General features: G+C 37.6%; 1 protein-coding gene across 25 annotated transcripts in view; it reads right to left on the reverse strand.

The window, feature by feature from the left end:
• Positions 1-22,203, reverse strand: part of KIDINS220 (kinase D interacting substrate 220) — a 113,537-nt gene that overhangs the window by 50,206 nt on the left and 41,128 nt on the right. For all 25 annotated transcript variants that reach the window (XR_002516503.2, XR_002516504.2, XM_021924538.2 and 22 more), the window contains 10 exons: positions 19,458-19,635; positions 16,742-16,906; positions 15,582-15,761; positions 14,678-14,843; positions 12,197-12,348; positions 11,730-12,019; positions 5,250-5,390; positions 4,272-4,515; positions 4,023-4,111; positions 2,113-2,257 (listed from right to left, as the gene is read on the reverse strand). Coding sequence is in view for 23 of the 25 variants with exons in the window: in XM_021924538.2 (XP_021780230.1) it covers positions 2,113-2,257; positions 4,023-4,111; positions 4,272-4,515; positions 5,250-5,390; positions 11,730-12,019; positions 12,197-12,348; positions 14,678-14,843; positions 15,582-15,761; positions 16,742-16,906; positions 19,458-19,635 (1,750 nt within the window). In the remaining 2 variants the exon portion in view is untranslated. The remainder of the gene's footprint in view (positions 1-2,112; positions 2,258-4,022; positions 4,112-4,271; positions 4,516-5,249; positions 5,391-11,729; positions 12,020-12,196; positions 12,349-14,677; positions 14,844-15,581; positions 15,762-16,741; positions 16,907-19,457; positions 19,636-22,203) is intronic.

The following is a 22,203-nucleotide window of genomic DNA, read 5'->3' on the forward strand; positions in this document are numbered from 1 at the left end:
ACATTTTCAAGGAACAGCAAAGAAGTCAGTAAGGGATGGAGGAGGAGAATGGTGGGAGATGAGGTCAGAAGGGGGAAGGACATGCAGAAAGGCAGATCATAAAGGGCTTTGTAGGAAACTATAAGGACTTAGATTTTTATTTTCAGTGAAATGAGGACACATTACGGAGTTCTGAGCAGAGACATAACATGACTGGCTTCTATTTTAAAAGAATCACTGTGGCTGCCGTATGGAGAATAGGCTGTAGAGAGAAAAAGACAGGAGTAGAGACCAGTCAGACTATTTCCATAATTGATAAAGGTAGAATACGAAAATGTATCTGATGAGGGTGGTATGCTAGAAATGGTGAACAGTGCTTATATTTTGGAAATAGACTGAAGACAGTGCTACAGAATATACTAGTAGATTGGTGGTGGTATACGAAAGAAAGATCAAGATTTTCTTACTTAAGGAACTGGAAGAGTTGGATTAATAGACAGGAAAGACATGGATGAAGTTTGAGTCAGAGAATCAAAAGTTCAATTGTAGACACATTATGTGTCAGATATATGTTGACACCATTAGATGTCAAACAAGCAACTGAAGAGCTATAGGGCTGAAAATACATATTTGAGAGTCGCTGGCATATAGATGGCATTTAAGCCTTTCAGAGTAAATGCGATCACCAGGTAGCAGGTCTAGATAGAAAAGGAGAACTCCAAGAAACGCACTCAAGAGCATTGCAATGCTAACTGGGAAAGGGAGATGAAGACTCACCACCAGCACAGGAGGAGGAAATCCAGTCGGGGTGGCATTCTGGAAGCCAAAGGAAGAAAAGTTTTTCAAAGAGGAAGAGTGATCAACACACTGTCAAACGCCACTAATGGGGTCAAATAAGATGTGCGCTGGCCTGACCACTGAATTTTATAACACAGAAGCCACTGGTGACCTTGAAAATGCAATTTTACTGAACCAAGAGCAAGAGATTATTGGAATAGGTTAGAGAAAACAGAAGGAGATGAATATGAGGCACAGGGACAGACAAGGCTTTTGAGGAGCTTTGCTGAGAAATGGGGTAGTAGCTAGAGGCAGAGATGCGGTCAAGAGCAGCTTTTCTTGGGAAGGGAGAAACAATCTGTGTGTTGATGGGAGTAATTTTCGAGTGAGAGGGAGGGCTATCTCCTGTTTACGGTGTGGTTTTCATGACACACATCATTCTGTGACATTATATCTTTTGGTCTTCTCTATTAGGGCAGAGACTTTATCTTGTTCACTGCTTATCTCCACAAAGGACAGAAATGTTACCTGGCATAAGGTAGACACTCACTACACATCTGTTAAATGAATATATATATGTTGATAACATACTAAAACATTCCCATTGTTGAACATAAATACAGTGAGGCTTGAGAACTCACTTAAAGGAATTTAAGTACCAAAAATATTGTAAGTATATTAGATACAACCTCACTTGGAATACAGTTCACAGCATGAACCCCAACAATATAAAACACAATTCTAGTATAACTATCATAATAGAGTTAACACTAGTAAATATTACAAAGTACCAATCAATACCTTGCAAAGAGACATATATTTTACAAACTAACTTACAAGTATTGATGTGGTTGCCCTGAAGCTATGAGCAAGCAGGAATTCACAAGGCAGGGAGCAGACTTCCATGCAGCGACCTCAGGCACAGGCAATAATCCTCAATTTTATTGTCAATATTTTTTATTCAAAAATATCATTTGAAAATTAAAACAATAATAGCATATAACATCTGAGTTTCAACATTGTAAATTATAAGCTAATTTATACTCAGTAATACGAATTAGAATTAAATTATCTTTACAGCAAAAGAAAAATTAAACTTCAGATTAAGTGAAAGATTTTTTAAATCATAAAGTTTTAAAATAATGGTATACAGCTGATGGTTGATAATATCAGTTTTGACTTTTCATTGTCAAAACTAAAACTGACTTCATTAAGTGCACTTAATACAAATAAACCCAGTATTCAGCAATGTAAACATATACACACAATACATACCTACCTTTGTTTCTGAAATTAAATGGTTTTTTGAATGTTAAAGTTTATTATCGATCATAGACAATAAGAGACAAAAGTCACCTGTCACAGAAACAATATTAAGTAATCTTCTCATGGTCTGGGGACTGATGTCACTGAACCAGTCCTCGGTAACCAGCAGTTTTGTAAGATCAAAGGACATCTGGCGAGTGATGGTCCTCTGCATCTGCCTTCTTCGGTAAGTGTCCTGAAACAGCACATCATCAGTGAGAAGGAACCCATGCGTCCAGTCTAGGAACTTAAGGCTTTCTGAGATGTTAATAAATTTTTATAGCAACAAAAAATCCAAAGTTTTAGTCAAAGAGGAATATCATACAGTAATAAATTATTATCCGTGAGGTAGAATCTTCACAAAGCAATTGTAAAGTCATATTCACAGCAACTGCATGAAATGCTACGGTTTAGCTTCAGATGCATTTTAAGTTACAGTGGTACAATTAGAGGAAGCTCAATGCCTTTAACATTATAAGTAAGCAGAATTGTGTAAAGAGAATGATATTCAAACTCCATGGGGTCTGGCTATTTATAGGAACCCTTAAATAATAAAGCAAATAAGCCCTTGTCTGGTTTTAAGGATTCAGCATTTTGATTTTTAGGTTATTATTATTATTATTATTAGACAGGGTCTCTCTCTGCTACCCAGGCTGGAGTACAGTAGGGCAATCACAGCTCACTGCCACCTGGACGTTCTGAGTTTGGGCAATCCTCCCACCTCAGCCTTCTGAGTAGTTGGGACTACAGGCATGCACAACCACACCCATCTAATTTTTTATTTCTATTTTATGTAGAGGGTGTGACTATGTTGTCCAGGCTGGTATCGAACTCCTGGTCTCAAGTGATCCTCTCACTTCATCCTCCCAAAGTGCTAGGATTACAGGCATGAGCACTGCACCTGGCCTGATGTTTAGGTATTTTAAAGCATGTAAAAACTGTGTCAAAGGGACCGCCTCTCTAACTATCCTCACATCTCCATATGAACGAAAGGCACTCTACAGGGTGGATGGGCTAAAGGAATTCCATCTCATAAGAGGAGGAACAGGTACAACCAAGGTGTGCTCTTGTCTAAGGTCCTGATGCACAGGAAGGATGGATGCAACCATGCGGCACCCAAGGATGCCAGGCAAGAAATTAAAAATGATAAGTTATATATGCCTCTGAATTTAGTGCTGTCAACTGTCATTCATCATATTAACTTTGCATCCGTATCTGTAAAGGGTAGAGGCATAAAATCAAAATGTCACTGAAGACTTTTTTTAAAAAAGTAAAACATCCAAACTTAATGGTAGCAAATCAGAAAAAAACACAAGGCCAATAGTAGCTCAACTTCACTGAGCGTGAGTGGCACTGTCACAACTGCCTGCAAGTGATTATCTCCCTATCATATGCATACAGACATATACAGAGAACATGCCCTCGTCCCATACAAACAAGATGGGGAGGTCAGGGAAACCAGTGTGTTGAAGGAGAAACCCCCAGTGGCTGGGAAGGACACAAGTCACTGTGTGGTAGAGAACAAAGAGTGAGCATCCCACAAGCATTTAGGGAAGGACGGCCAACAGGAAGGAAGACAAAGCCAGGAGTTTTCTCACACTACAAACCTTTCTCTCCTACTGCTATGGTGGCAACAGGCATAGCTCAACCTGACCAGGAATGAATACAGTGGTTCTCAACCCTGGATGAAATCATTTGGCAAGCTTTAAGATCTGAGGGATCAGGAGCAGCACCTGGGCTGAGAACAGGCTGGGACCCCTATACGAAGTACAGTTGTTAGGGTTCTAGGTGCGGACATTCCCTGAAACACATGAAGCTGAAGGGGAATTTAATGATAATGTTTATTTGAAGAGCTTAATGCAATATTTACAAAATATTATTTAAGTGGCATCATCTTAATTTTATTTGTATTCAAATAAATAGCAATACAAACATACAGATTGAAATCAATGGCATCTTACCCGTCTATTGAGAGCTGTCTTGCTACCAAGTTTTGTCATCTCCCCAAGGCTGTTCTGTGAAACTCTTCTGTCAGCATCTTCCTGTATCCCTTAAAGAATTTATCAAGACAGCATCACTTACACCAAAATTCTGTTGTATATTTAAAGAAATGTGAAATAACAACATTTTTCAAGGTAAAAAAGAGAGTCGCCATAAAGAAACAACAAAACTATTTCAAACTCAAAGTACTTTAGGAGCCTGAGCTTTACCTGTAGTATCTGAGCATGGAACGTCCCCATTTGTTGCCGAAGTTACGAGAAATTTTCTTGCATTGCTCAGTCCACGACTATTAAGGAACACAGGCAAATGCACTATGTTGCGCATGTAGTCATGGCCATTTATATTCGAATCCCGAAGCACACTATTGAGGTTCTGGTTAATTGCCTTTATGATAATATGTGGATCACTTGCAAAAATGGCAATGAAAGGGCCTTTTGAAAACAGAACTCGGACCTGTGGCAGAAGACATGTACAGCTGTGACACACATTTTAATTGTCCAAAAGAATAAGGCATCTCTTCAAAATATGTGCTATCTTTTGGTGACTATTTCTAAACTACTATTTCTTGTTCATCAAAACTTATTCTGTACAGAAGCAAAGTTTATTGACAGCTCAGTCTAGGTTTGTTGTCATCTAACATGGATAAAATCTGCAAAGAAAATTTATATTGTCCTTCTTTCAGACATTTACAGTCTGCTAAAGAGATAAATCAACACACATGAGAAACATTCATGAATACACATGAGGTACTGGGCACACTGGCCTCTGCCCAAAGTCAAACCACTATTGCTCATAACATACCTTACAGAGAGCCCCACTGATGTACTCGCTTTAATTAAAAAAAAAGCTACAAATTCTGTGGGCTTCCTGTGTTATCTTGGATTCTAACCATAACTATCTGCAAAGAAAAGCTTGAGCCACACTGCAGACTTAAGAGATGCTCTATTAATTTTTTTCTCACAGTGCCATTAAGCTAAAATTATTTAAATCTCTTTATGACTAAACATTTACTCTTTCTATGTTTCTGCATAAAGAATGGTTGATTTTACAAAAGAAAAATCACAAAATGAATAGGAACTACTCAAATAAAAACCAATTCCATTCTATTTTGAGATATTTGTGAAGTCACACATTCTCTCAAGTGCCACAACATAACAACAGCGACTTTTGAGGTGGCGCAAACATACAGTGTCCAGCATCTGAAGGACCTTGTCCTGCTCACAGGCATCTAATCCATCGATGATGACGACCAGCCTTGTCTGATTCTGAGTGAAGCTGTCAATGGTTTTTGCCATCCTGGCCATCAATTCTACTTCACATTTAAGAACCTGTATTGCAAAGGAAGGTATAGAAAGCACTGAAGGAAGATCCAAGAAGCTTAAACATATTTCTTAGAAAGCGTGATAGAAAGTCATCTAATAGGAACAGAAGACATTCGAAGTCCGTGCTGCCAGTTGTGGTTCCACTTAAAATAAGAGCAAGTACTTCACAATTTACCAAGTGACTACACATAAATTACAGCAGTTGATCCTCAGAATGACACTGTGGGATAGACACTACCATATCTGTTCTAAAAAGAACAAACTGGGTTGAGTGACTAACTTGCCAAGGTCAGAGGCTCTGACTGTCAAAAGATTCAGATCTGGATGCAAATCCAAATGATCGAAGCACTACACTACTGCTGGCTCCCCTATGGCATCTGACCTTGACCACAGGAATGAGCTGCAGAATTCTACAAAGTCCCTTTCACTTTGAAAAACAAAATCCTGTATTATTTATTTTGGTGGTTCAATTTGCTATTTTCAAACACAGATCTCTTTACTGGGCTCTAGAGGAACTTATATTATTAGATAGTAGTTGCTAACTCTTTCAAATAACTTATAAAAGTCTATTTTATAAAAACATGCTATTGTTATAATGTTTCTCACTCCAAATATGTATTTCCACTGGAAAAATCTGGAATAGAACTCAAAATAAATAAAAGGACTGCTGGTTTCTGGTTCTACATATATGTAAACACTTTAGAAGTGGCCACTCCTTGATTATGTATGCTTATATATGTGTGTGGGTGTGTGGGGGGGGGGAGGGGTGTGCGTATAATGTGCGTATTTAATATGTATGATTGTATATGTAAATGAAGTTAAGGACAACAATGATACTGGAGATGGGAGAGAGAAATTAGGATTATTTTGCTTTTATAAGATAAACTACCTGAAAAGTGATACAGTATTACTTGAAAGTGGGCTTGGGTTCATTGTAAACGCATATTGCAAACTGTAGGGCAACCACTCAAAAAAAAGCTTAAAAAAAAGTACAATTGATATGCTAAGAAAGGTGAGAAAATGAAATCATACAAAATGCTCAATAAAAGCATAAAAGACAAAAAGAAGAGTAGAAGACAAAAATAGGAACAAATAGAGTAACAAATAGAAAACAGTAGCAAATACAATAGATATTAATTCATCTAAATCAATTATCCCTCTGAATGTCAGTGTTCTAAAGATACCAATTAGAAGAAAGAGATGTCAGAGATGATCAAAAAACAAGAGCTAATTTTATGTTATCTACAAGAAACCCACCTTACATAAAAAGACACATGTAGATTAAAAGTAAATGAATGGAGAAAGATATACCAACACCAATCAAAAGAGAGTGGGAGTAACTATATTAATTTCAGACAGACAGAGTAGACTTCAAAGCAAGGAAAGTAACTGGGATTAAAGAGGGGCATTACATAACAACAAAGGAGCTGATTCTCTAAGGAGACATAACAATCCTAAACATTTACATATCTAAGAACAGAGAATCAAAATATATAAAACAAAAGCTGACAGAACTGCAAGAAGAAATAGATAAATACACTATCATAGCTGGAGACCTCAACACCATTCTACAAGGACAGATGCAGCAGTCAGAAAACCAGTAAGGATGCAGTTCAGCTCAACACCACCATCAATCAACTTGGTATGATAGACATCTACAGTTACTTCATCCAAAAAAAATAATTCACATAAAGCATTCACCAAGATGGACCACATTCTGAGCCATAAAACACACCATAACAAATTTTTTTTTTTTTTTTTGAGACGGAGTCTCGCTCTGCCGCCCAGGCTGGAGTGCAGTGGCACAATCACGGCTCACTACAAGCTCCGCTTCCTGGGTTCACGCCATTCTCCTGCCTCGGCCTCCCAAGTAGCTGGGGCTACAGGCGCCCACCACCACGCCTGGCTAATTTTTTGTATTTTTAGTAGAGATGGGGTTTCACTGTGTTAGCCAGGATGGTCTCAATCTCCTGACCTCATGATTCACCTGCCTCAGCCTCCCAAAGTGCTGGGATTACAGGCGTGAGCCACCGCGCCCAGCAACAAATTTAAAATAGAAATCATGCATACAATGTCTACCCTCGGTGGAATTAAACTAGAAATCAAAAACAGAAAGATAATTGGAAAATCCCAAAACATGTACAGATTTTAAAACACACTTCCAAATAACACATGGGTCAAAGAAAAAAAAATCTCAAGAGAAATTTTAAAATATTTTGAACTAAATAAAAATGGAAACACAACTTATCAAAATTTGTGGGATGCAGCAAAAGAACTGCTAAAAATAAAATGTATAGCACTGAATGCATGTATTAGTAAAGAATAAAGATATAAAATCAATAATCCAGCTGGGTGCAGTGGCTCATGCCTGTAATCCTAGCACTTTGGGAGGTCAAGCAGGGTGGAGCACTTGAGCTCAGGAGTTCGAGACCAGTGTGGGCAAAACGATGAAACCCTACCTCTACAAAAATTAGCCAGGCGTGCTGGCATGTAGCCTGTGGTCCCAACTACTCAGCAGGCTGAGGTGGGAGGATTCCTTGAGCCCAGGGGGCAGAGGTTGCAGTGAGCTGGGATTGCACCACTGCACTACAGCCTGGGCAACAGAGTGAGATTCCATCTCAAAAAATAAATAAATAAAAATAAAATAAAATTAATAATCTAAGCTTCCACCTCAGGAAAGCAGAAAAAGAAGAGCAAATTAAATCCAAAGTAATCAGAAGAAAAGAAATAATAAAAACTAAAACAGAAATAAAACAATGAAACCAAAAGCTAGTTAGGTCAAAAGGTAAACACAACCAGTAAGCCTTGGACTAACTAAGATGAAAGAAGAGGGAACACAAATTCAGAATAACAGCACATGAAAGAGAGGTTATCACTTTAGACCTCATGGAAAAAACAGGATAATAACGGGATACCACGAACAACTCTATGCCCACAAATTTGATAACTTAGATAAACGGACCAGTTCTTTGAAAGACATAATTTGCCAAAATTCATAAGAACAGGCCTGTATCTATTGAAGAAATTGCATCAATAATAATTTTTCAAAACAGAAAGCACCAGGCCCAGAAGGGTTCATGAGTGAAGTTTACCAAGCACTTACAGAAGAAATTATACTAACTCTACATAGCATCTTTCAGAAGACAGAAGCAAAGGGAATGCTTCCTAACTCATTCTATGAAGTCAGCATCACCCTAATACCAAAACCAAAGTCATGACCAGAAAAGCAAACTACAGATCAATAAATAGCTCATGGACATAGACACAAAAATCCTCAACAAAGTATTAGCAAATCATATGCAAAATATATAAAAAGAATTATACACCACAATCAAGTGAGATTTATGCCAGGTAGGTAGGGCTGGTTCCACATTCAAAAATCAATTAATGTAATCCATCGCATCAACAGACTAAGCTGGGCACAATGGCTCACACCTGTAATCCCAGCACTTTGGGAGGCCAAGGAGGGTGGGTCGCCTGAGGTCAGGAGTTCGAGACCAGCCTGATCAACATGGTGAAACCTCGTCTCTTCTAAAAATACAAAATTAGCTGGGCGTGGTGGTACATTGCTGTAATCTCACCGACTTGGGAGGCTGAGGCAGGAGAATCACTTGAACCCGGGAGGCAGAGGTTGTAGTGAGCTGAGATGGCACCACTGCACTCCTGCACTCCAGCCTGGGCAACAAGAGTGAAACTCAGTCTCAAAAAAAAAACAAAAAAACGAAAAACAGACTGAAGAAGAAAGATCACATGATTATATAAATAGATACAGAAAAAGCCAACACCCATTCATGGTAGAAACTCTCAGTAAACTAGAAACAGAGAGAAACTTCTTCAACTTGATAAAGAATATCCATAGTTAACATCATACTTAATGGTGAGAACATGAGAACATATACTAAGATCAGGAACGAGGCAAGGATGTCCCTTTTCTTACCACTCCTTTTCAACATAGTACTGGAAGTCCTAACTAACGCAATAAAACAAACAACAACAACAAAAAAGGAAAAAAAAGGTATGAAGATTGGGAAGAAAGAAAACTGTCTTAGTTCACAGGTGACTTGACTCTCTATGTAGAAAAAGTGAAAGAATCAACAACAAGAAAACCTCCTGGGACTAACAATTATAGCAAGGTTTCAGATTAATATACAAAATTTGATCACTTTCCTATATATCAGCAATGAACAAGTCAAACATGAAATTAAGAACACAATTACTATCTATATTAACACTGCAAAAAATGAAATAGGTATAAATCTAACAAAATATGTATAAGATCTATATGAGAAAACTACAAAACTCTTGAAAGAAATCAAGGAAGAACTAAATAAATGAGGAGATATTCCATGTTCATGGATAGGAAGACTCAATACTTGACCTATAGATTTAATGCAATCTCAATGAAAATCCCAGCAAGTTATTTAAGGTGAATCAAAAGTTCCTATGAGGAGAAAAAGACCCAGAATAGCCATCACAATATTGAAGGAGAACAACAAAATAGGAGGACTGACACTACCCAACTTCAAGAAAATAAAGCTAGAGTAATCAAACAGTGTGGTATGGGCAAATGAATAGACAAAGAGAAAAGAGAGCCCAGAAACAGACCTACACAAATGTAGTCAATTGGTCTTTGACAAGCGGCAAAGGCAATACAATGGAAGAAATAGTCTTTTTAACAAATGGTTCTGGAACAACTGGAAACAAAAAAAGAAAAGAAAGGGTAGAGAAAGAGAAGAGAGGAGAGGAGAGGAGAAGAGAGAGGAGAAGAGAAGAGAAGAGAACAGAACAGAACAGAAGAAGAAGCAAAGAAGCCAGCAAGAAAGCAAGAAAGAAGAGAATCTAGACACATTCACACTTCACAAAAATTAACTCAAAATAGCTCACAGACCTAAATGTAAAAATATAAAACACCTACAAAATAACAGAGGATAAAATCTAGATGACTACAGGTTTGGTGTTAACTTTTTAGATAGTACACCACAGCAAGATCCATGAAAGAAAGAATTAATAAGCTAGACTTCATAAAAAATGTCTGCTCTGCAAAAGACACTGTCAAGTGAATGAAAAGCAACCCAAGGAATGGGAAAAAATATTTGCAAAAAGCATATCTGATAAAAGACCATTATCCAAAATATACAAAGAACTTTTAAAACTCAACAATAAGAAAATGAACAACCTGATTGAAAAACAAGCCAAAGACTTTAACAGCGAATTCACCAAAGAAGACATACAGATAGCAAATAAGCACATGAAAATACGCTCCACAACACGTGTCATCAGGGAAATGCAAATTCAAACAATAAGATACCACTGCACACCTATCAGAATGGCCAAAATCCAGAACACCAAAAATACCAAACGCTGGTGAGGATGTGATGTGGAGCAACAGGAGCCTCATTCATTTCTGGTGGGAATGCAAAATAGTACAGCCACCTTGGAAGACAGTTTGGTTGTTTCTACCAAAACGAAACACCATACAAGCTAGCAATCACACTCCTTGGTATTTACCCAAAGAGAGTTTTCAACTCCTTTATGTTCATACAAAAGCCTGTACACAAAAGTTTATAGCAGCTTTATTCATACTTGCCAAAACCTGGAAGCAATAAAGATGTCCTTCAGTAGGTAAATGTATAAATGAACTGTGATATATCCAGACAATGGAATATTAGCCATGCTAAAAAGAGATGAGCTAGCAAGCCATGAAAAGACACGAAGGGAAACTAAATGCATATGACTATGTGAAAGAAGCCAATCTGAAAAGACTACACATGTATGATTCAACTAGGTGACATTCTGGAAAGGGCAAAACTATGGTGATAGGAAAAAGAAATGGTAGCCAGGGATTAGGGAGGAGGGTGGAGGGAAGGGTGAACAGGTGTGAACAGGTGAAGCACAGAAGATTTTGAGGGCAATAAATCTACTCTGTATAAGACTATAATGGTGGATACATGTTACACATTTGTCCAAGCCCATAGAATGTACCACACCAAGAGTGAACCCTAACGTAAACTATGGATGCTGGGTGATTATGATGTGTCAACCTAAGTTCGTCAGTTGTAACAACTGTACTGCTCTGGTAGTAATGGTGCTAACTGGGGAGGCTCTGTATGTGTGGGGGAAGTGGGTATATGGGATATCTTTGCACCTCCCTCTAAATTTTGCTGTGAACTTAAAACTACCTTAAATTATAGTCTTGAATGAATGAATGAATGAACAAATTAACTAACCTAAAATAAATGCAACACTTTTTAACACTTAGAGAGTATACTTCCTAAAGCCCAAATGAGCATGGCAGTGGCAGCACATTCACATTACAATTTTTTCTAATAACCAGTGGGTGCTTACTTTCATGAATCCTTCGCTTTTCAATTTGTGCAGTTTGGAGGCTGCATTATGGAGGCGTTTTCTTTGGGAATTCAGGAGGGAGTCCAGCACTTGCCACCATGTACGACAGTTCAACACAAAGGCCAATCCCACTATAGATGCGATTGATATGAGGACAGCATTTACAGTCAGATGCTTTGGGTCAACTCTAAATATAGCCAGAAGAGTAATTCCAGATATAATGCAGCCAATGATAAAAAGGAAAATGACAAAAGATGGGAGACAACATGTTTTTTTCCATTTCTTTTTACCTGTAATGCAACAAACAGTTTTAATAATTACTAACATATCAAGTATCTAGAAAATCCTAACATTATAGTCACAGTACCTGATGAGTCTAATGTTCAAGGCATGTTTCATGAAAATAAACTGAACATCCATCCCACCCCCACCCCTTACACACAAAGAAGGAAGGAAGGAAATCCTACCCTGAGTATCTTCAGTCTTGAATACTCGAAAAAGCCTGGTTGCCAAAAAGCCAAACTCTCTTTCACAAGCATCCGAGAGGGTTGCAATCATTTCAGCCAGAGAAGTTTCTCCACCTACACTGGACAGTCTATTGTAATCTGTAAACAAAAACCTTGAAGAAAAGAACAAATCAAACATTACTTTGGTATCTAAAGTAACAAATAACTTAAATGTATGTATGTCATCTTTGCATCATTTACCCTTTATTTTATTTCTCTTTCAAAATATTGTTTTTTAAATTCCAAGGACGGAAAAGAATTTGTAATTAGGTAGCTTCCACTTCTAAAATCTTACATACTTTTCTTAGGAAAAAAACAGTAATAAAAGTGAAATATGCAGAGTCATATGAAGTAATTCTGACTAAGGACAGTCGGGGGAAAGTTATGCCAGAACTTAGATGTGGAGTACCGGACACCCCAGCAGACCTGATGACACAGTGGTTAAAAGGTGACACCTGTGTCATGATGTGGCCACCAACAGTTGCACAAAGAAAGTTTTCTAACACCAACGAAAGAGACTTGAACACTGAAAAAATAGTAATTACATTCATTAAAGAATTTCAAGCCCAGTAATACCATTTAAAAACTCAAGTTTTAGAATGGTTTATTTTATTTATAGCCTCAACATCTACCAGGGATTGAGAAATAGTTGTATTCTCTTCACAATTGTTCTTAAAAATTAAGTGTTCTTAAAAAATTAAGTGTTCTTAAAAATTATTTGTATTCTGAGTCTCTGAATCATTATTATTTCTGTATTAGTTCCTTTCTCCCTTCCATCTGTAAATTAAACTCTCATCTCAGTCCAGTAGATAAGCATTGCTCTCAGAATACAATCTGTATTATACTGTGTGGTCTTCATGATGCTATTTTAATTGTTCTAACTGAAAAAAAAAAAATACCACCTCATTAATTTAGACTGGTTTCCTTATTTTCTGTAAAAACATTCTCCCAATTATTTTATTCTGTTTTCCTTTTAACTTTTTCACTTTTAAATCCTTTTCTTAATACTTAATTCTATATGCTAGTTACTTAAAAGTTTTCACCTTTATTTTTCTCTTATATCCGGTTTTAATATTTTATCTGATTTGGCCTATTTATTTTCATCTTAAATTACACTTATTTTCTCTTATAATTTAAAATGGTTTCATCTTTTAATGCTTTTTATTTATTTATTTAGAGACAGGGTCTCACTTTGTCGCCCAGGCTGGAGTGCACTGGCATGATCTTGGCTCACCGTACCCTCAACCTCCCAAGCTTAAGCAGTCCTCCCACTTCAGCCTCCCATGTAGCTAGAACTACACGTGCACCACACCCAGCTAATTTTTCTATTTTTTGTAGAGATGGGGTTTCGCCATTACCCAGGCTTGTTGTGAACTCCTGAGCACAACCAATTGCCCACTTCGGCCTCCCGCAGTGCTGGGATTACAGGTGTGAGCCACCACATCTGGCCTTAATACTATTTAAATTCTTACATTGCTTACTTCCATTGACTTTCTTTTGCTTTTAATTTTCTAGCCTTTTTTTTCTTTTTTTTTTCCATTTTACTTTCTTCTGGAGTCCTCTACCTTTCCTTTATTCCTGGACTTAAACATTTTTCATCTTTTCTGTTTTCTCATACATTTCCTACTTAGTATGAATAATAATTTTAGATAGACATGTGAATATATTTCCTGAGCTGAGAAAAGCACAGCTCAGAGAGGGGAGCTGGGTTTCCCCAGGTTAACTGCTCACATAAGGAGGGGCCAGGTTTCCAACCAGGAGCTCTCTGGAAACCAAGGCCATTGGCTGGACCCTTCCTCCATCCAGTGCTCTCTTCAAAGTGTGTTCCAAAGGACAGTAACAGGTGACATAACAGGGAGAAAAGGTTTATGCTCAAATAAAATTTGGTAAATAAAGGTTAAACAGCTTTCTTTATGGAAAGGTGCCTCTGATCCTTTAACATATAAGAGGGACACATAATCTGAAGTGTTTCCCACAGTATTTGACCAGGGCATGTTTTTATTTTTGTATGTAAAAGGTTCCAGGTACCAATGTTTTTTGGAACATACGTTGAGAAATTATACTCTATAAACTTTTTTTTTGAGACAGAATTTCGTTCTTGTCACCCAGGCTGGAGTGCAATGGCACGATCCTGGCTCACTGCAACCTCTGCCTCCCGGGTTCAAGCGATTCTCCTGCTTCATCCTTCCAAGTAGCTGGGATTACAGGAATGCACCATGACGCCCCCTCTAGTTTTGTATTTTTAGTAGAGATGGGGTTTCACCATGTTGGGCAGGCTGGTCTCGAACTCCTGACCTCAGGTGATCTGCCCACCTTGGCCTCCCAAAGTGCTGGGATTGCAAGGGTGAGTCATCGCGCCTGGCCCCTATAAATTTTTTGAAGTGAAAAATATTTTTTTCTGAATCTCACTGAAGATTTCTTCTGTCAAAGGGAACAACTCACCTCACAGGTAAAGCTTTAGTAGTCTGCTCTGGCAACTCAGGTGGATTCACAAACATCAATTTAAGGAGGAGTTCCAAATATCCAATATGTCTTGCCAATCTAGTGCTGAGGACCCAGGCCCAATTCCAACTCTCTCCTTCTCTTCGTCCACCAAAGTAAATGACAACTGAAATTCACAGTTTAAAAAAGTTATCCAAAGCAGTCATCAGTCAAGCAGATCTTTTCTCCAAAGATCAAATATCAAGCGATGACAGCTAAGCTTACATAGCTTTCTATGGTCCCATACTATTTCCTAACTGCTCCTCAAAGAATTCCATTAACCTCCCCTAAGATACAGAAGATACGAAAAACGAAAAGTAAACTGACTAAAATATGCCTTAAACAGAAACATAACTGCAGTTCAGATTCAAATGCAAATGACTTTGGATTTATCACTATTTGCAACTGGTAAAGTTGGTTATCAGTTCCTCTTGCAGTAAATCTATTTCCTTTCTTGCAACTGAAGACATCCCCAAGAATAGGGATTATATTATTTTTTTTTACTTTGCTTTTAGATAAAATTAAAAGTACAGACATGGTCAAAATGCTCAAGAGCACGCCGTGATGGCTCAGAAGCCTTCTTTTCAGAAAAAAGATTTAAATATAAATCATTAATTAAAGTAAGTATAATAATCTAGGGTCTTGCTTCAAGATTAACAAGTAGTACATTAGTTTATAAGCTACTTCCGCCAAGTTGTGAGCAATGTTCCTTTAGGAAAATTTATGAAGTAGCAAAAAGGTCAATTTTCTCACTCTATTAGTGAAAATCACATACAGGTTTTCAAAGACAGATAATGTTTTTTTCTTTATCTATGAATCTTAACATTTTCTCCATTTTTGAAAAAGATAAAAAGCAAAAACTTACTAAAGAATATATATAAGAGAGCCAAGAAGCTCAATGACACTGCTATTCCAAGATTCGGATGGACCGTGAAGGCAAACAATAAACCAAGCCCTCCACAAAGTAGCAGGGTAAGAAACACTATGAGCCACGAGAACTGAAAGAGAGGCTCAATCTGTTGTCCAGCGAAGGTTTTCATTTCATCTGAAAGATAATTTAGAATGAAACCTTATTCCTGTTTTAAGAAACACAACTTTTAACACGATTTGCAGTTTTCACATTTTCAATGTAAACATTTATTGGGCACTTTACTAGGTCCCTAGATAGAATACTGCTACTTAACCATTTTAACCAGTGTTCTCTTGCCAAGATGAACATCTCACCCCCAGGACCACAGCTAGGCCTGAATCACCACCCTCTCCTGCTTCACGTGGAGGATGTACGAAATCCCTTCTCATATACTCCCACCTGTCAAGATTTTCTTGAGATTTTTTGTGGTTTGCATTAACACAAACATTACGCATATGCATATTGTTTCCACATGCAAAAATAATACTCTATATCTTCAAACTACATGTCACCACCATTCCACTGTGATCGTCCTCATCCCTTCTCCCTCCAATCACAATTGAGAATACTGTGCTTAAAGGTGCATGTTGAGCCCAAAGGAGCCCCATACAAGTTATTCTTTGTACAAAACTTGGGGAAATTTTTACAGGCAATACTGAAACCTATCCTTGAAGAATGAGCAAGATTTTGCCAAGCAAAAGGCATACGTGTTAGGTGGGTGGTAGTGAGGCCAGCTAAGAAGCTGCTTATAGAGGGAGCAACCTGGGAAACACGTCTGGTCTGTTCTTGCAAGAGCAAACAGTCCTCTGTGACTGAAGCTGGGGCACATGCCAGAGGTGGTGCTGGCAGGTGGGACCATGCAAACTGACAAGTCTGTGAAGGGCCCAAAAAAACCTGCCAGCAAGGGTTTTTATGTAGGTTTATCACACAACTGGATCTGCTTTAAAAAGAGAACTCAAATGACTGTGTGAAGGACCAACCAGAGGGGAGTTCATCTCAGTAAACCGTGTAACACACATGCTCATACAGAAAGCGGTCTTCCTCTTTATTTCAGAAAAATCCCCAGAGAAAACCTTGTTTTACATATAGAGACTTTGTATAAGCAAGCTCTTTACCTTCTAGTTTCTTGAGTAAGAAAGATTTCCCACTTCCCCACTGTGCATATAACCCCACACAAATAGGTGGCTGCATGGTCGGCTCACTGAGAATATCTGCTAGGGCACTGCTATATAAATCATATCCAAGCATGTCACCATCTGTTTCAGTAGGAGACAAGTGTCCTGTAATTAAAACACATCATATCTTACGTTAAACAGTGGAATTACTATTAGAAAGGAACACTATTTTCATTTATTGTTTACTTCATTAGAAAGGAAAAAATTATTTCAAATGTTTATAACCATGTAAAGACAGTTTCAGGGAGTCTCTGAGCCTACTCTGACTTGGAAGGCTACCTGATTTAAAATTGAAAAAAAAAAGTTCCAAAGATTCTTAAATTACTATCATATTTCATAGAACTTAAGATACCTATACATCTTTTTATATATAACTAAGAAAGAACAAAATGCTGCCAAATTGTGACATCATGCTTTCTTGTCCATCACTTACAAGACACATACCAATTTCAGAGATGTTAAATTATGGGAACAGTGTGCATTTCAGAATCAGTAACATATGATGATTGACACAAATGAGTATGTAAAATAAATTTAATATGTGTAATACCTATACAAAGAAAATTACAAAATGTTACTGAAGAGCATAATAGATAAGAGAAAAAGAAACATTCTATGATTCCAAGCAGAAAGGTTCAGCAATTCTCCCAAATTATTCTGTCACTTCAAGGTAGTTCTAATTAAAAACCCATGAGAATTTTGTTTTAATTGAAAGGAAAGAAGAATATGTAAGAATAGGAAAAAAAAAATAAAGACTACTGAAGGGTAGTTGTCACTGCAGAATAAAAATGTAAAACAATAATTTGAACATTCTGGAACTCATATAGGATATTAACATAAGTGGCATTTCAAATAAGGCAGGAAAGGATGAATTAGTAAGTGGTGTTGGGAAAGTTAAATCATTCATGAAAAAAATTAAATTAAAATGCTACATACCTCATAGCCTTAACAAAATTTTCTGAAACATTAAAAAATTAAGTAGAAAAAAGTAAAACCATAGAAGTAATAGAAGAAAATACAGGAGAAACTTTAAAAATCTTTGTTTAAAAAGGCTTTTCTTTCTCAATGTAATACTAAGGCCAGAACTGCAGGAAAAGACTAATGAATTAACTACAAAAATGTAAAACTTTTGAATGCGGAATAAAAATCCATGACCATCAACCAAGAGTATGCTGAGGAGAGGGGAATGCAGCACATAGGACACACCCAGGATCAATATCCGTAACACAGAAAGACTCTTACATCAATTTTTTTTTAATATTGAAAACTAAAAAGTGGACAAAGGATACTAAAAGGAAACTGGCAAGAATACAAGTAGCCTATGAATATATTACATATTATCTAAGCCAAAAGGCTGAGAAGCAATAGCCTGTAAATACATTACAAGATCTCAATTTCACTAATAATTTTAAAACACAAATTGAAATTAGATTTTTTTTTCTTATTTATCTGATTTGCAAAGAGTAAGAGGCTGGAAATACCCAGTGCTAGCAAACTTGTGGGGAATTGTGGTATCTTACACTGCCAGAGGGAGAAGAAATTTTTACAACCATTTTGGAAAGTGTATCGAAACTACTGGCATCCATTGACTTAGGAATTCTACTTGTGGGAATTTACCCTAAGAAAATAATCCTAATTGTACCCCCTGAATCTCTAATACTATTTTCAAAAGAAAGAAAAAAAATCCTAGAAATAAGAGTCAACGAATATATGTACAAAGGTGTTCGCTGCAGCACTAATTGTTAGCAAAACTAAATATTCACCAACAGAGAACTCAATGTACTATGATGAAAAATTATGCAATAATTAAAATATGATACGTTAAGCTTTTGTAACATAGTATAACTCAATTTTTATTTTTTAAAACTATATAGTATATAACATTTTTATAAGCATAAAGAAAAGCCTGGAGGGTCATTTAAACAATTACAAGTTGGGAGATAGGGGATAATGGGGAATTTTCACTTTCTGCTATACTTACATTTTCATTCCTGAAATGTAATTAGTGCACATTACTATTATAATAAGAAAAAATATTTTAAAATACAAAAAGTCTTAAAACAATAGAATCATGGCCAGGCACAGTGGCTCATGTCTGTAATCCCAGCACTTTGGGAGGCCAAGGTGGGAGGATCGCTTGGCCCCAGACTAGGGAACATGGCAAGACCTCGTCTCTACAAAAAAAAATAAAAAATTAGCTGGGTGTGGTGGCATGGGCCTGTAGTTCCAAGTACTCAGGAGGCTGAGGTGGGAGGATCGCTTGAGCCCAGGAATTTGAGGTTGCCGTGAGCTATGACTGCATCACTGTACTCCAGCCTGGGCAACAGAGGGAGACCCAGTGTAGTGGTACGATCTTGGCTTACAGCAATCTCCATCTCCCTGGCTCAAGAGATCCTCCCACCTCAGCCTCCCAAGAAGCTAGGACTACAGGCATACCACCACACTCAGCTCTTTTTTAAATTTTTTGTAGAGATGAGGCCTCACTGTACCGCCCAGGCTTGTCTCAAACTCCTGCGCTCAGGCAATCCTCCTGCCTCGGCCTCCTCAAGTGCTGGGATTACAGGCAGGAGTCATCATGCCTGGCCTTATTTTCCATACTTTTTAATGGAACATTCATTATTTAAAAGCTCAGTTCGGAGAAAAACTCAATACTTACTGGCTCCAAATATTTGAGTTAAAATACTCTTCTGATGGCTACAGTCAATATTGTAAGGAGTCTCGCCTGCTTTGTTGGGCCTATAAAGTAATCGCCCATCTTTGGGATTTCTTAAAAGCAGTTCTGCCAGTTTCCGGCTCCTTCCACGAATAGCAATATGCAAGGGAGTATCTCCTTTCTGTGAAATAATAGTAGGAAGCTTGAACATTCTTATCTTTGTATACAGTGTGCAGAGTAACAACATCCATGTTTCTGTAAAATAAACTCTGAACTTTTCTTATTTTTCACATAAAGCACATATATAATATGAATTTTTATCTCTATCTTCCCCATAATCTCTTTCTGTAGCTCCTCACCCAGCTTTGCTCAGATATTATTTCTCCCACAGCCCTCTAGAATGAAGGTCATTCTTTTCTCCTTCCCTTAACTCAGTGAAAGAGGAGAAGCAACAGGCTTTCTCCCTGCAGCTCCTCCTAGGCCTTGGGTCCACTTCATTTGTATCCCTCCATCGTCCAAATATTTACTGTCCAAGGATGTCAACTCCCTTCCTCAACTAATTTAAATTCTATTTCACAGCTCTCTTCATTTGTCTAGAAAGCCTTACAATCCATGCTGATAGCCATCTAACACAAGTAATCTTGCCAGCTCCAGTAACCTTTGTCAACCATTTGCCACAGTGAACCCTTAAATCTCATCACTCTACATTCTCAACCTGAGTCCTCTAGGTACAGCTATCCTCCTCCAACTCTCTCCTCAACTCTTCCATTCTCCTCACCTTTCCACTCTCCTCACCTTTCACTTTTCCCTATCAACCCACTTTCTCTCCATATTAGGATCTCCAATCACATGAGTGTTCACATCCAACACTAATGAAAGCTAACATGTAAATTTCAAAAGCCCTCTTCCGGCTGCAAAGTGCTCTCCTACTGGTTGCTTCACAAACACCTTATATTGGTTCTCATCCACACTGATCTCCAGGACACTAAATGAAAATGACCTACACATTCTTCCTGTGGCTTCCAAGGCACGACCTTATCTTGATCTTTTCATCTTCTAGACTCTCCTCCCATGTCCTAAAAAGTGTGGCACCATAACTATGCACGAAGTTCACTATACGCAAGGTTCTGTGCTTTGTACTTTAGAGGATATAAAGATGAAAGACAAAACAGTTGCTGACCTTAAGTAGCTTATGTCGTAATAGGAAGAGACCGGATAAACATGCACAATTTAAAAACTGCAGTATGACACACAGCATAAGAGAAGTCCATTTCTGACTGCAGCTTTCATCTTTCTTCACACTGATCATCTTAGTCACTCCCATGCAACTCTCTATCCTAGTAACTAACTGCCAAATTTCCATCACCGGCCTTGATTTCTTGCCCAGATTCCAATACTAGATTTCCCAATGTCTACTGGCCACAGACGACTGAATGTCTTATCAGCCCTCAAACTAAACATATCCAAACCCAATTTCATCTTATTTTCACATCTCAATTCTAATTCTCATCCCCAAACCTGTGAGAAGACAAAACAGCAGCAGCAGCATTTCTGCCAGATATAAAAATTCTATAAATGCAGGGAGGATATCAGCACACTTGGCTGACAGGCTGAAAATAATCAGAAAGCAGTGATGGGCAAGGTAAAAATAACATTAATCATCACTTTTAAAATTGTTTTTATGAAATTCTCTATGAAGATCCAGGTTCAAGACTTTCATAAGTGTGTGTCCCAAATTCTAGCAGGATAGTACTTTACCCATCCTCAGTAAGATGTGTTCATGAACGAACAACTGTTCCAACTATCATGTGTATTTGTCAACAAGTATCATGTGCTGACTCTGGGCACAGCAACACACAAAAGAATACCAAGGCAGAGGCCTTCAAGAAACTTATGAATTAGTATAAAGCAATTACTTAAAATAGCATATTATATAATTAACAAGGCTATATGGAACCTTGAAGAGTCTGGTGGTTCTATATCGCAAATTGGGGGACCAGTGTCAGATGAGTCAATGGCAGATTGAGAAAAACAGGCATTATAAGAAATTTTCTAGAAAGCTACACATACTCCATTTTGAAAACTCTTCTTTGACTTTGTATCTTCTAATCTTTAATATTAAAGTTTCCTTTCTTTGATATGACATTATGTTAATATGGTAATGATGGGGGAGGTGCTTTCATGTTTTAAAATAATATTGTAACTTAGCAAAATGAAACACAAATGCATTGATTCTTGACTCTCTGTTTCTGTTTAACTGCCTTATAACTAACAGAAAAACAAACTTCAATCTGTTATTAATTAGTAAAGCCCTAATCATATTATTCACCAGAGGAGAAAATTCACAATATTATTTCTTACTTCATACATCAATTAGTTCACTTCTACTCTGGGGGAAAATCAGTTTAAAGTACAGAAAGAAATAAGCTTGTTTAAAACAAAAAGAAACTAAAATGAAAAATCAAATCTATATGAAGTATTAAGTCACTTAGAGCTAAACTTATTATAGAAAATACAAAAATTTCTCTAAAAGGCTAAAGCAAGGACATGCAGCAGAACAAACACATTATCTCCTGTCAGTGAACATTAATGCCGTCTGCTTTGAGAGTCGGCCTCCTCCAGCCCCTGTGCATTCTTTCCTCCTGTTTATCTGCAACAAGCTCTACCCTGATGAAGGCGGAGCCTCCTCCTCATGTGGTGGTCAATGGCAGTGCCCCACAGCTGCAGTGAGCCATAGAAGGAAAATCGG

This window comes from Papio anubis, chromosome 14 (genome assembly GCF_008728515.1).
Source record: "Papio anubis isolate 15944 chromosome 14, Panubis1.0, whole genome shotgun sequence".
Taxonomy (NCBI): Eukaryota; Metazoa; Chordata; class Mammalia; order Primates; family Cercopithecidae; genus Papio; species Papio anubis.